The sequence below is a fragment of the Anomalospiza imberbis genome, chromosome 1, assembly GCF_031753505.1.
Source record: "Anomalospiza imberbis isolate Cuckoo-Finch-1a 21T00152 chromosome 1, ASM3175350v1, whole genome shotgun sequence".
Classification (NCBI taxonomy): domain Eukaryota; kingdom Metazoa; phylum Chordata; class Aves; order Passeriformes; family Viduidae; genus Anomalospiza; species Anomalospiza imberbis.
In genome coordinates, this window is record NC_089681.1 from 152140703 (window position 1) to 152155233 (window position 14531).

At 51.7% G+C, this 14531-nt stretch overlaps 2 protein-coding genes across 3 annotated transcripts in view; both read left to right on the forward strand.

Moving 5' to 3' along the window:
* Positions 1-186: 186 nt before the first annotated feature.
* CHPF2 (chondroitin polymerizing factor 2) lies at positions 187-5396 on the forward strand. Its single transcript, XM_068176998.1, has 4 exons — positions 187-649; positions 2437-3001; positions 3449-3631; positions 3918-5396. Exons 1-4 carry the CDS (start codon positions 378-380, stop codon positions 5178-5180), a joined length of 2283 nt encoding a protein of 760 aa, XP_068033099.1. The 5' UTR covers positions 187-377; the 3' UTR covers positions 5181-5396.
* Positions 5397-11729: 6333 nt separating this feature from the next.
* SMARCD3 (SWI/SNF related, matrix associated, actin dependent regulator of chromatin, subfamily d, member 3) overlaps positions 11730-14531 on the forward strand; it is a 77591-nt gene continuing 74789 nt past the window's right edge. The window contains exon 1 of one of the 2 annotated variants that reach the window (XM_068177055.1): positions 11730-11840. The gene's annotated coding sequence lies outside the window, so the exon portion shown is untranslated. Of the gene's footprint in view, positions 11841-13651; positions 13669-14531 lie in introns of those variants that run through there. The other variant, XM_068177060.1, reaches the window with a different exon arrangement.

Below are 14531 nucleotides of genomic sequence, written 5' to 3' on the forward strand. Positions count from 1 at the left end.
GCAGCGCAGTCCGCACGGCCGCCGCGCCTCCCGGCATGCCGCGCGCCGGCCCGGCCCCGCCCCCGCGGGGTTACCATAGAGGCGAAGGCGGCGCGGGCCAGAGCGGCCGCCGGGCACCAGCGAGAGCGCGGCGGAAGCGGAAGCGCGCGGGGCGATGTGGCAGGTGAGGTGGCAGCGGCGGAGCGCGGCCGGGCTGGAGCCGCCGTCACTCCCCGCGCCCCCGTCCCGGAACTCCGGCCCGCCCTGCGTCCTGTCACCGGCCTGCGGGTAAGAGAGCCCTGGAGCCGTCGTCCCGCGGGACCGCTGCCGCCCGAGCGCCCCGCGCCCGCCATGTCCTGCGGCTGCCCCGGGAGCCCGGCCTGGCCGTAGCTGCCGCGATGCGCCTGGGCGCGGTCCTGAGCGCGCTGCGGCCCGCGCTGCCTCTCCTGCTCGGGCTGTCCCTGGGCTGCAGCCTGAGCCTCCTGCGCGCCTCCTGGAGCCACGGCGCGGCTGAGGAGCGCTGCCTGGCACCGGGCCCGCCCGCGCCGCCCGCCCGCGGGGCTCCGCCCGAAGCGGCGGAGGGCAGGCCGGGCCCGGGCCACGAGGACTTCAGGCCTCGGATTGTGCCGTATTACAGAGACCCCAACAAGCCTTACAAAAAAGTGCTCAGGTAAGGCATGCTTTTTCTGGCCTGGATTTTCTTCAAGCAGAATGTTCTGATGTGAAGTTTTAAATCTTCGTGTAAGTGAACAGGTTCAAGGTGAAATTTGCTGTTTGAAATAACTTGTGTAGTAAGAGTGTGGTGCACCAAGGCAACGGCCAAGATTGTTGCCTTAAGGGCTGCAAGAGATGTGTTCAGGAAATTACCCTGAGGGAAGAAAAGGCAGCAAAGTGGCCCAAGAAGAGGGAGACTATTTCTTGTCAGTACAGGGAGGGTGATTCTGCCCTGCTCAGGTGAGACCCCACCTGCGATGCAGCATCCAGCCCTGGGGTCCCCGTCACAAAAAGGACATCAACTTGTTGGAGTGAATCTAGAGGAAGCCACCAAGATGATCAGAGGGGTGGAGGAAAGGCTGAGAGAATTTGAATTGTTCAGTCTTGAGAAAAGAAGCTTTGCAGTGATCTAGCTGCAGCCTGACAGTACTGCAAAGGGAGCAGCCAAGAAGGCTGGAGAGACTGTTTAACAAGGACGTGGAGTGGCAGGACAAGGCGGGGTGACTTCAAACTGTAGGTTTAGATTAGATATTAGGAAGAAAGTCTTTCCTGTGAGGATGGCAAAGCACTGGCACAGGTTACCCAGAGAAGTTGTGGCTGTCCCATTCCTGGAAGTGTCCTAGGCTGGGTTGGACAGGGCTTGGAGCACCCTGGTCTAGTGGAAGATGTCTGTGCCTGTGGCAGGATGTTGGAACTAGATGATGTCAAAGGTCTCTTCTGCCCCAAACCAGTCTGAGATTTGGGGCTTGTTTTGTTACTCATGTTTAATAGAACATGTTAAATTATTCTTTGAAACTTGTTTTAACTGGTTTACTTGTTAGGAAAATTCTGGTCAACTAATCGTAGTGCACGTGTTAAGGAAATTTTCCTGCCTGGCCATCCAGGAGCCACTGTGGGTGCCACACCATGCCTGCCCCCAGGCTGTCCCTGCTGGGACCGAGGCTCCTTCGCAGCTCTGGTGACCCAAGAGGTGCCTTGCCCAGCTCCTTCCACACACCACGCTCATATTGCCAGACAAGTTTCCTTGGCCCCAGGTTTCCTGTAGCAGAGTCTCTTTGGTTTCTCTTAGTATGTCACTTATGATGTAGCAACATCACAACAGCTCAGGGTGGTGCCTCTGCAGAGGGACCCTGAACAAAGGGACCCCTGGATTTTGTACCCTCACAGTCTGTCTGTTCTCTTCATATGTTTCCTCATGTGCCCCTTGGTGCAGTGGTGGTTTTTGGTCTGGAGTCTCCTCATTGTTCACTGGGTCCTGCAGGGATTTGTGCCATTTGTGAGGCCAAAGACCACCACCCATTGCTGGTTCATGGCCTGGGTCTTCAGTGATCTCCCAGCAACCAGGGCCCCATGTGCAGCTGGTGTACCCCAGCACCCCTCAGCCACCAGCACTAGAGACTCCTTAATAATCATTCCTGTGTTTTTGTTGGGCGTACCTACTAAGCTGCACCGTGTACTAAGCTCCAAGTGGTTAGCTCTGTGGTATTTTAATTTTAATTGCACTGGCACGGTTTTCTAGCTCAGATAGATAATGTGAGATTGTAGCTACCTTGCAAGAAGCAAGTGTTTTTACAAAATGGGATTTTCACTAATGAGTCTTCTCTTAAACCTCTATGACTAGGCTTGACTTTTTCACCCTGGGTAGATTCCAGCATTTAATGACTTGTCCCAGGTTACCATAATTCTTTGATTTTTTTTTTCTCCTCCAGCTGTTTGTCATGTAGGTATGTACTTCCTTTACAGAACTCGCTACATTCAGACAGAATTGGGATTCCATGAGAGACTGTTTGTGGCTGTGCTGACCTCCAAGGCCACACTGAACACATTGGCAGTGGCAGTGAACAAGACAGTGGCCCACCACTTCCCACGCCTGCTGTACTTCACCGGGCTGCGCAGTGCCAAGGTGCCCCATGGCATGGTGCTGGTGGCCCACGGCGACGAGAGGCCCATTTGGCTCATGTATGAGACCATGAACTATATCCATCAACATTTTGGTTCTGATTATGACTGGTTCTACATCATGCAGGATGACACCTATGCCCAAGCTGAGCAGGTCAAGGCTCTGGTGACACACCTGAGTATTAACCAAGATGTGTACCTGGGCCGAGCGGAGGAGTTCATCGGGGGAGATGAGCAGGCCCGTTACTGTCACGGGGGCTTTGGCTACCTGCTGTCCCGTAGCCTCTTGCTTAAGCTCCACCCACACCTGGACAGCTGTCGCAATGAGATCCTCAGTGTGCGCCCAGATGAGTGGCTAGGTCGTTGCATCATTGATTTCCTTGGCATCACTTGTGTTTCCCAGCTCCAGGTACTACCTCCCTGCTCAGGTTTTGTGTTAGCTGAGCCTGACAAAGCCCAGAATCTGATTCATTCTCTACTTCATAGCCAAGTGGCTTTTTTGTGAGCTGCTGTTCTGGGTTGCAGAGGAAGCAAGGAAGGGCTCTGTGCTATGGCAGCATTGGCAGGGGGGCCCAGAATCACAGCTGGGATGTTGAGGGAGAGAGCACACAAAGGATTTAATTTTCAGTCTTATTAGCAGGGCTGATTCACAGGTTTTTGAGGGCATGATAAAGGGTATGTTGGTACTGAGGAGCAAGTGGGAATGCAGTGCAGGGTGGGAGGTACAACTTAGCACATTTTTTTCTGGGAACTGCAGTCAGTATGGAAAGAGGGGCAGATGTGTGTATGGGGTGAGGAAAAGCTCCTCTGTGAACCCAAGTTCCATGCCAGTCTTTCTGGCTTTTGTCTGCTTCAGGGCCAGCATTATCACACTTATGAATTAGCCAAGAATACTGAACTGGAGAAGGAGGAAGAAGAGGACTTCCAAGCAGCTCTTGCAGTGCACCCTGTTTCTGACATGACCCTGATGTACCGGCTGCACAAGCAGTTCAGCAGGATCCAGCTGGACAGAGTCTATCAGGAGATCCAGGACCTCCAGGTATGTGGTGAGGGCTACCTGCAAAAACTCTTTGACCAAACGGAGGATTTCCTTCATTTTCAGCACACTGGAGGAAGATCATTGCTTCTGTTTGTGGGCAACTGTCAGTCAGACACAGGCTATAGTCCCTTGTCTCAGAAACAGAACCTCTGATACCAGGTTACCCAAAACTCCTGGTGTGACACTACCCATGTACAGTTGTAGGGGTTGAGGTGGGCCTGGGGAGGAGCTGGCCTAGATCTTTGAGAACATAGTGGCAATCAGTTTGTGTTCTCTCTTTGCACAGATGCAGATTAGGAACCTGACAGCACTGACCCCTGCAGGTGAGGCAGGTGTGACCTGGCCTGTGGGCATTAATGCCCCGTTCCTTCCAAAGTCTCGTTTTGAGGTGATCAGCTGGGACTACTTCACAGAACAGCACCTGTTCTCCTGTCCTGACGGCTCCCCAAAGTGTGAGCTCTCTGGAGCCAGTAAGGCAGACGTCAGTGAAATCATTGAGTCTGCGGTGGAGCAGCTAAACCGTCTCTATCAGCCCCTGCTCCGCTTCAGCAAGCGGCAGCTGCTGAACGGCTACCGGCGCTTCGACCCCACGCGGGGCATGGAATACACCCTGGACCTGCTCCTGGAGGCTGCCACCCAGAAGGGTCACAGTCATGTTCTGGCCAAGCGAGTGAGCTTGGTCCGACCCTTAAGTAAGGTGGAAATTATTCCCATGCCATATGTGACAGAGGCCACACGGGTGCAATTGGTGCTTCCCTTGACAGTGCAGGACCTGGATTTTGTAGCAAACTTCCTGGATATGTTTGCTATGAACACACTGGACACACATGATAATGCCTTGCTGACTTTGCTTTTTATCTACCATCCCTACGATGCCCAGAGAGTTGGTCAGGTGGATGTTTTTGCTGGAGTCAAAGCCATGGTAGGAGAGCTAGAGAAACGCTATGCAGAAGTTAAAATCCCATGGATTAGTGTTAAAACAGAGGTGCCATCGCAAGTAAAGATCATGGATATAGTCTCAAAGAAGCACCCTGTGGACACACTGTTTTTCTTGGCCAGTGTCTGGACAGAAATCAACATGGAGTTTCTGAACCGCTGCCGCATGAATACCATCAGCAATTGGCAAGTCTTTTTCCCTGTGCATTTCCAGGAGTTCAACCCTGCGCTGGTGTACCGTGGTGAGCAGACAGCATCCTCCAGCACTGACTTCCTGAGAGATGGGCATTTTGACAGACATTCCTTTGCTGAGGCCTGCTTTTATAATTCTGACTACATGACAGCACGTACCAAGCTCGCAGCTGATATCCTGGACCGAGATGAGGTGCTGGAGAGCATGGAGGTATTTGATGTCTTCCTCCACTATTCTGGCCTGCACCTGTTCAGGGCTGTGGAGCCGGGGCTAGTGCAGAAATACACACTGAGAAGCTGCAATCCCCGGCTCAGTGAGGAGCTGTACCACCGCTGTGTGCTCAGCAACTTGGAAGGACTTGCATCCCGCTCACATTTAGCCATGGCCCTCTTTGAGCAAGAACAGGCCAACAGCACTTGAGAGATGAGAAACATCAAGAGCTTCTCAGCACCTTAACACTCGGCACTTTCCATCCCCTTCCCAGCCTTGCCATGGGTGAAGGGTATGTGAGGTCAAGGGAGGAGGAAGACTCTCCCAGACCCTGAGGCACATGGGCTATGGAATGAGGCTGTTTCAGTAGAGGGGGTTTGGTTTGTTTTTGGGGTTTTTTAAAATAAATTAAATTTTCTTTCCAGGCAGAGTAATGTCGTCACTTGTAAACTGTGCAGCCTCTGGGATGAGGGAGGTAAACAAGCTGTAGAGTGGACCTTACTTAAAGCTATGTAATTCTGCTGAGCAGTGCAGGGAGAGAATGGGTACGAGCTGTGTACTTGGACAAAGTTACCTTGACTGTGCTACTCTCAGGGCTGTTGCTGCACTCTCCTGTGTGTTTAGGCATTTCACTTTTACAAGAGGCATAAACACAGTTTGTCTGGGTTAGCTGGACAAAGCTATTCAGCCACTTTCACTTTGATGGTTTTGGCTCTTCCAGAGCTGCAGAGTGGTTCTAGTTTAAATATCTTGGGGATGGAGACTCCCAGCAGTAGAGTGGATAGTAACATTTACAATTCAAAACCTCTTTCTCGTGTTTAAATGAAATATTTTGCATTTTAATTTGTGCCCATTTTTTCTTTCAGCATCACTGGATGCCACTGAGCAGCAGCTATTTGTGTCTTCCTTATACTTTCCCATTACTGACACAGATGAGACTGCCCTGAGCCTGTTCTCCAGACAAAACAGTCCCAGTTCCCATTACTTAACGTTTCCACGTCCATTTACTGGACTAACTCCAGTATGTCCATGTCTGTCTTGTATTGGGAAGCCCAGACTGGACACAGCACTCCTGGCATGTCCCACTTGTGCTGAGGAGGCAGGTCATTGTCCTTGACCTGCTGGCCACAGTCCTGCTGCTGTGGCCCAGGATGCTGTTGGCCACCTTTGTTCCAAGGGAGTGCTGCTGGCTTATGTTTAGCTTGGTATCCACCAGGACCCCGCTAATCCTTTTGCTTTTTCAGCTTTCCAGCATCATTTCTACAGCCAGCGTCCCAGAAATCAAAGCCCTGATGTGAGCTTGTGAACTTATGTGATAAGCCGGCAAGTGTGATTGACCCTGTTCATCACTGCAGGGTCACTGCTGATGGAGAGAGGTTGTATTTGCTACACTCATCTCATGAGGTGAGCGAGGTGGAGGTCTGGTGTGGGCAACAAAAGAGATGCTGAAAAATTAGAAAAGCTTAAAAGAAGGATTCAAAGTCAGCAACGTTGGTTCAAATTGGATAGAAATTTCAGATTTTGTTATTTAACAAGTAAGGCATGTCTCAGTTACATTTACATGGGAAGATCACAGATTTCTGCAGTGCCTTATGGGGATGTGTGTTTGTTGCTAAGCGAATGAAGCAGAGCAATGCAGAGTCCCCAGGCAGGTGCAAAGGAGCACCCTTTATTGCAAAAAACAGGCCTTTTAAAGTAGTTAGGCTGTTAGCAGTTACATTCCATTTTAGCATAACAAATGTAATTCAGCTAACCGGCATTCACCACAATGTGAGCACGTAACAGTTATATAACTTGTTTTTCTACCTCCAGTTCAGATGAGTCACTTTCCCATAGTCCTCTTCTACTTAACCAAAGTAGCAGGCCTGAGCCATGATTTTACAAGGTTAACTGGGCCCTTATTTTGTAAAGTTTTTCCTATATGCAGCGTCTAAGCACACATTCACAGAATGAGGACAAGGGCAATTGCCTGGGAAACCTTTTATTATTATGAGGGTTGTTCTGCATGAGGAGGTCCTGACCCATTACAATCCAGGTAGGAAAGAGACTCGGGCTGTGTAGGATGCTATTTAAAATATGAGTCAGAGCAAACACAAAAGAACAGTGTACATCATCTCATATCCTTTAGATGTGGGGAACCCCAAGTGGGCCGCTGATCCACACCCAGCATGCCCTGCAGACCCCACCTGTGGTGCTGGTTCTCCCTTTTTTACGATTAGAGCCATTATAAGTGCAAGAAAACAACTCTGTTCCTCATTCCTGCTGTCACACAGAAAGGATGCTTGCATGAGAATTTTTTGCCTCATTGTTAGACAAAAGCCAGGCTATATGAGAGGCAGGATGGCTGGGCATGACCAAGAGCTGCCCACGGGCATTTCTGTATGACGAGCTGGCTGAGACTGCCTGGTGGGCAAGGGGTTTGTGCAGCAAAGCCAGGTCTGACTTTACCCTGTGAGCAGCACAGGCCTGTGTGTGCTCAGGTTAGCGTCTCCTTGGGATGCAGCGACTGCCAGGTGGGATCGTGTGCCACGGCAGAGATGGACAGAGTGAAAACTCCAGTGCTGCTCACCTTGGGGATGGTGTGCTCGTCTTGAATGCAAAAGAGATTCTGGTGCCTGAAAAATAACTTCCCGGTGTCAGTGAGGATACAGAGCTTGTCGTTGCAGGTTTCAGTACAGTGTAATATCCGAGGAGAATTCCTTGGATCATTGTTCTACATAACACATCTGGAGGCACTGGCAGTGGACACTGGGTGCTGCAAGAAACCAAGCAAGCAGCAGATTTTCTGCACAGGGACACCGTGGGTGTCATGCCACCAAGCTGAGCATTAACGTGGGGGAGATGCAGGAATTGGTTGTCAGGAATTGCTGACTGAGAGCTGTAGGGGATGTGACAGGTGGGGATGTCTGGGATGTAAAACAAGCTGCTGAAGGAAAGGGTTTGAAAAGACATAGGGCAAGCCAGAGTCCTCATCAGAGAAGAAAGACAATCATGGGAAACAGGATAGTGAGATTTGATGGATGTAACCCAAAAGCCAGGAATGTTGTTGCCAACTTGTTGGCAAGTCCCTGCCTGTGTTCAGGGTATGTCAGATGATGATGCAACACTACACAGAACTTTAAATTCTTAAGAGCATCTTGTATCTTGGGAGAAAGCTGAGGGAAGCTGGAAGCTGATTCTTCTATTTTTTACAATCCAGCTCTGTGGGAGAGGAAAGGCAGGAAGTACTGCCAGCAAACTGCCCAATCCATAAGATGGGGATTCTGGTTTTTATCTGAGGGAGAGTTTTCCAGCCAGTGTTGTTGGACACTTAATTGATTATTTGGAAGCAAATATAAATCTCTACAAATGAAATCAGCAGATATGTAAAAATATGCAAAATGGCATGAAGAGAGGATAATAGTGAAGAAGAGTAAGGCCCTTCGTATAGACTTTTGTCTTAGAACAGTCAAGTGCAAACTTACGTGCTTGGGGAAGATGGTGTATCACTCCTCCAGAGAGGACTGCATGTTAAAAAAAGGTAAGTCTGTAAAGAAATTGACTGTACTAAAGTGCAAGCAGCTTAATTTTTCTTGGATCCACTGTTTCAGACACTAATATCCAGGCTCTGTCCCAGCCCTGTAAAGTATAGATTTAAGACATGATATAACAGATCTTTACAGGTAGACAGTCTGGGGGAAACAGAAATCAGTTGTTGTTGATGTGAGACAGCATAGCACACATCCTATTTTTAAGGCTTCTAGGGAACAGAGAAAAGAAGAACGTTTGAGGTTCACAAAACTTACCTGAAGATTGTAAGAAGTGTTTTACAGTGTGAGATGCAGAACTCTTGTAGTTGTAAGACAAGGGGTAATGACTTTAAACTGGGTTTAACAGTTTTAAACTAAAAGAGGATAGATGCAGACTAGATGAGAGACCATTTTTAAAATGAGGCTGGAAAGCACTGGCACAGGTTGCCCAAAGAACCTTGTCCGTGGAGGTCTCTGAGGCCAAGTTGAATGGGACTTGGAGTGACCTTATTATGAGTTGGAAATGTTCCTGTCCATGGTGGGGTGGGACTAGATGGCCTTTAAAAGTCTCTCCCAAACCAAACCTTCATATGATTCTATGAACTCTGAGAAGGTTGTGAGTGATCTGATTAGAGTGTGTGAGTACATGTACAAAGTGAAAACACTGGCTACTAAAGCAGTTTTTAGTTGTCCGGGGGTAAGGCATGACTGCAGCAGATTTAATTCCAAAGGAAAACAGGCACATGCTTTCAGTGCTGCAAGTGAGTAGCTAGTGGAATTACAGTGGTAACTTTTCCCTGTGTGCTACAATTTACTTGGTTTGTGTAGCAGAGATCATTGGAGGCAAGTGTGAAATTACTTGTCAAATGTAAGTGGGTAGAGTAAGTCCTTCATGGCCTTACATTTCATGACTGTCACGATACAGTGGATGAAATTTGCAAAAGAGAAATCTATCAAAGGCTGTTAAAACACAAAGCCAAAACCTCTGGTACAGCAGATCTCTGAATTACAAATCTGTAAGTGTTAGGAGAGCTGCCAGGGAAGGAGCACTCTTCATCTACACTATTTAGTGGATTTTTTCTAGGCAGTGTTGGCCACTGTCAGGGAGAGGGTAAATCACTCAGATGTGCTTATGATTTGACTCTGTGCCACCATTTTTGTCTCTTGTGCTAAAAAAGACTAGATCTTTTTCAAGGATTCATTTTATTTCAGCCAGAAATGATGAACTATGTGAGGATCATGATACTGAGTCTGTGTACTACAGTGGGGTCATGTACTGGCCAGGAAGACAAATTACCATGACTGTTGGGTTTGATCTTGTAGCCCTGAAGAAATGCACACTCTTATGTGATGTCTCTGCTTTCCCCAACAAGCACTGGGTGTGTTTACTTTTGTGTATACTTCACCTTCTTTGGGTCCACAGCAATGGATATTTTTCTTCCTTCCCCTCAATTGTGAAGGTAATTTCATCCATTGCATGTTTTAGACTGGCTGATATATTCTGTTGGAATAATCTATTGATCCTAGAGAAGGATGTGTAGTGTATGTTACAACCACAAGAAGCTTTGGTCCCAGCTGCATTTTTAACTTCAAGAAACAAGTAAAAATAGACCTCCACCTTTTTCATCTGTGACAGAGCTGCTACTCTATCCCAAATTAACAAGTATACTTAAACCAAAAAAATACCCAAACCCAGATGCTGTGAACTCAGGTATTTTATCTAATCATAGTGTCCAGTCTTCTCCAAGACCAGAATATAAATGATGTGCCTCTGCCGTGCGACCTAGACGAGTAGCCCATCTCCCTTGGGGGATCTCCCAGGGTGGCCTCCCCTCCCTGGGGCACACCTGACCAGCACCTGACCAGCAGTTCAGGTCTGTCTGGGCAGGTCCTCCACTCAGTCACAGCTCACAAGCTGCTTCACCCCAAAGGGCTGCAGAGCCAATTCCCAGCACACTGGAGAGTGCAACCCAGGTCTTGCAGATGGTCTAAACTGTTTCACAGAAGTTCTGGACTTGCTGTTGGTCAGATAAGCAGAGAGAGGACAGGATGCTCTCATTAACAGGTGCACATTTCCCCAGCTACAGCAAGGTATTCTCAGCATACTCCTCCATTCTCAACTCCAGCACAAAGTTCTTTTCATAGGAGCTTGCTGTCTTCTATTTGGCTTGGAGCATTGCCTTGTCACACATCCATTGTGAAATATTCTGTACAGTACTGCAGAGCATGTGCAGGTGCCAGCTGCCAGCTTGGTCTCAAGCCAGGACTTGTGGCCTGAACCCCACTATACCAGATGCTTTCATGCCCCACTGTCCCAGGGCTCACTCCTTAGACCTGTACTTCAGTCACCCTCTCCCATTACGAACTCTTTCCTGGATGTGCTAGGTACTTACCTTATCTTCTCAGCATGCCTGCTGAATTGTTGCCCATGGGTTCTCAAACGGGGCAATTTTCTGGTGAAAATTATTCTAGAATACAGAAACTAATTTTCACTTGCAACAGTGATTTGCTGGTACAAATAACTATAGGAAATAAGCTTGAAAACGTGACACAGAAAATGTGGTGAAAAAGCCAAAAGCATGTGTACAGTACCTCCTTAAAAACACCCACTAAGACTTAAATCCACCTTGTGATCTTTACAATATTTTACTTCATCTTTTAAACTTGCACTGATTTTGAGCATGTGAAGCTGTCAGGTTTGCTTGGCTCCTTGCAGGTGGAGCTCAGTCCTTTCACTGCTTCCTCACAGCTCCTTGGAGCATTACTACAAAGTATTCATTGTCTGCGCTCATTCTGTCCGAACTTCCCTCATCCCCATGGACTGCAGGGCTTTGGTGAGTCACACTGAGGGTTCCTTCTAATTGCTCTGTCAAAGTGCATGTCACAGAGATCTCCCCCTGGGCGTTTAATTTTCCTTTTCCTGTTACAACTGACACCGCACCGCAGACCTGTAGCCCGCCAGGCCCAGTACGCTCATCCTCACCCTCCCGGGAGTCACCAGCTCCTTAACAGCAGGCAGAGCGTGCGGAGAGCGGATCGCAGCTCTGGGCGGGTTCTGAGTTTGAGGGATTGCACGTGCCTCAGAGCTCCCCTGGCCTCTTTGCTCTCTCATCCTGCTGCTACCGTCCCCATCTCCACTGGAATTCCCATGGCCTCCCGGTGAACCCCGGCCCGGCCGCTGTCGGTGCGGGCCCCGCTCGGTACCGGGCGGGGCGGGGGCTCTGCGGCGGGCCCCGCGGCCCGGGGGTGATGCAGAGCGGGGCCGGCAGGCGGCGCTGGGGAGCGCGCGGAGGCTGCGGCGGCGGCCGGGAGCGCTGCGAGAGCGCCGGGGCTGCGGCGGCGGGGGCGGCAGGGGGCGGCGGTGAGTGCGGGGCGCGGAGTGCGGGGCTGGGGGCTGCGGTAGAAAGGGGGCTCCGGCGGTGTGCGGGGCGCTGGTGGGGACAGAAGGGGGTGGCTATGGTGGTGGAAGCAGGGGCGGCGGGGCTGGGGACCCTGGCGGCGGCGGCGGACCTAAAGCCAGTCCGTGTCTTTCTCGAGCTCCGTCGAGGCGGCGGCGCCGGAGCGGCCCGTGGGGCTGGGAGGGCGTGGGCGCCGCACCCACCTGTCCCCGGGAGGAGCTCCGCGCCGCGCCGCCCCCGCGGGGCTGGGAGCGGGGCAGGGGCCGCGGCTGCGCCGCCCTCCCGCCGCAGCAGCGGGGCCGGGGCCGGGCTCCCGGTGCGGGACCCTGTGCCCCGGCGCGGCGGGCGAGATGCACTTTACAGACGGTCCCTGGCCGCTCTCCGCAGCGCCGCGCAGGCGCTCCGCGCGCGGACGGCCGCGGCGGGAGCGGGGCATGGACGGGACGGTGAGCGCCGCGCGGCCGCCCCGGCCCGGCCGCCCTCCGGCCCGGCCCTGCCCCGGGCATCTGCCAGGCGCCGGCGGTACCCAGGGCCGGGCACGGACCCCGGGCAACGCCGCTGCTGCTCCCGCCCGGGCGCTGCACGCAGGGCTCGCCCGGTCGGGAGCCTGGTGGAGTCCGGGCGGACCCCTGCGCCGCCGGTACCGCCCGGCGGTGCCGCCTTCCTCCGCTGCCGCTCCCTCGTGGAGCCGCGGCTGGAGCACCCTGGCGGCTGCCGCGCCGCGCTCCCTGATCTGCCCCGCGGACTCGGCTTTAGGCGGCGCAGCGCCCGCCGGGCCCCGCCGGGTGTCCCAGCGCGGGCCCGCTCCTCTGCCGAGCCCCGGCGGCTTTGCTGCCCTGCAGGAGCTCGGCTCGCTCGGAAACCCAGGCAGAACGGGGGAGCCCAGTGCTCATTTACCGCTCCCGAATGTGGGCTTCAGGCCCCCTCGGGAGGGTCTCCTTTAGCAGGGACTGACTTTACCGAGGGAGACACCATCACTCTTCTGGATTTGCCCATCCTGCCCTGACATGGTGCATGCATCCTCTGGAGAGGAGGGTCCTCCTCCTAGCACCCTGACCCTGGAGATGCCCCAGCGCTGCCCTGCATCTAGCTGACTGCTGTCTCTGGTGCTCCAGGAACCACCAGCCTTCACACAGGAGATGGCAGCTTTTGAGAGAGAGTATTTGACTTGCCGCCTCTAAGATGCCTCTCAGTTCTGTCTTCAGAGGGAGATACATACAGTCCAAGATACTCTCTCAGGACTAACAGAGCCAAGTCTGTGAGAGACTGATGCTCTGCGTGGCCTTCTGGAATATCTCCTGACTTCCCACACGTGCAAACCATCTCACTTTGGCACCAGGAGTTTGCTGCTGGAGATCACTGCTCTTTCCCTCCCTCCTGTTCCCTGAAGCCTGAACTCTTCTCCACTCCCTCTACCACCGTCGCCTGTGGAGGATCCCTGGGTGCAAGTTGCTGCTGGGAGAAACTGAAGTAGAATTCAAATGGGGGACTGAGGAGCAAGCAATGTCATTTACCAGTTAGCATGATCTGGGAGAGTGTGCATTATCCTTGTCTGGTGCTGTCAGCACTGCCCTTCTTGGAGAGACTGACTTCACCCTACCACCCATTCAAGGAAGTCCTGCAGCTTCTGAAAATAACCAGTTCCTTGGTGTTGTCTCAGGAGCAATCAACAATCTGCTGTTTTCCATGGGGACACCACCAACCAAACAAGCTGAGCTCATCTTCCCTCACAGAATTCCCTGACCTCTCTGTGAGGAGGAACTTGCAGCTCGGCCTTGCCCCTAAGGCAGGGTGAGGACACTCAGCCTTTGCTCTCCTTCTTTTCCTAAACGCTGCAGTAATGTTCCTTGAAATGTTCCTTTCTGTACCTCGTGCACTCTCCCTTCTCGCTTGCGCTGCCTCCACTGCAGTGTTTGCCTCAGCCCCTGCAAGCCTGGGCTCTGTCCTTTCTTGACTACTGCTCTGTTTCAGCAGAATTCACTGTTATCTTCCTTTTGCCCCTTGTTTTTCCCTTTTCTTGACCCCACTAGATACAGAGCCGTGGTCCTGTCCCTGGTGGAGTTATCCACTCTGCTCATGCTGCCTGACACTGCCCAGGCTGGCACTGCAATGCTCATACTTCCCTTTCTTGCCTATCCATTCTCTGGACAGTTGTTTCTATTTGTATGTCTAGATGTGAGCTTACGCTTGAGAATGCTGTGTGCGCTGGTGCTCACACCTGTTCTGCTGTAATGCTGCTTTTCTGCATCAGCTACAGTGCTGTCAGGAGTAGCAGGGCTTTGTATGGGCAGGTGCAACTGCCTCAGCTCTTCCCATGGAACAGGTCCCTTTTCCTTCTTAGCCTGGTTCGTCTTCTCTGGGAGCTATCATAGCATGCAGACACTGAAGCTGTCTGACTATGCCCTAAATCTGTATTATCATTAATCATTCCAGCTTGCCACACTCTCCTTAATCTACGTGGGCAGCTAAGGGTGCTTGATAAAATGCTGGAGTGTTCTGGTAGGAGCTGATTCTGAGTTCTTTAAGGAATTGATTTTTTTAAGGATGAAAGCAAGCCGACTTGGTTAATGTTCCTAAACTGGCCTGCTTTCCCAAGGTTGAGAACATCTGTGTGAGACGATACCCTTGCTTCTTGGGACAGGCAAATTCCAGGG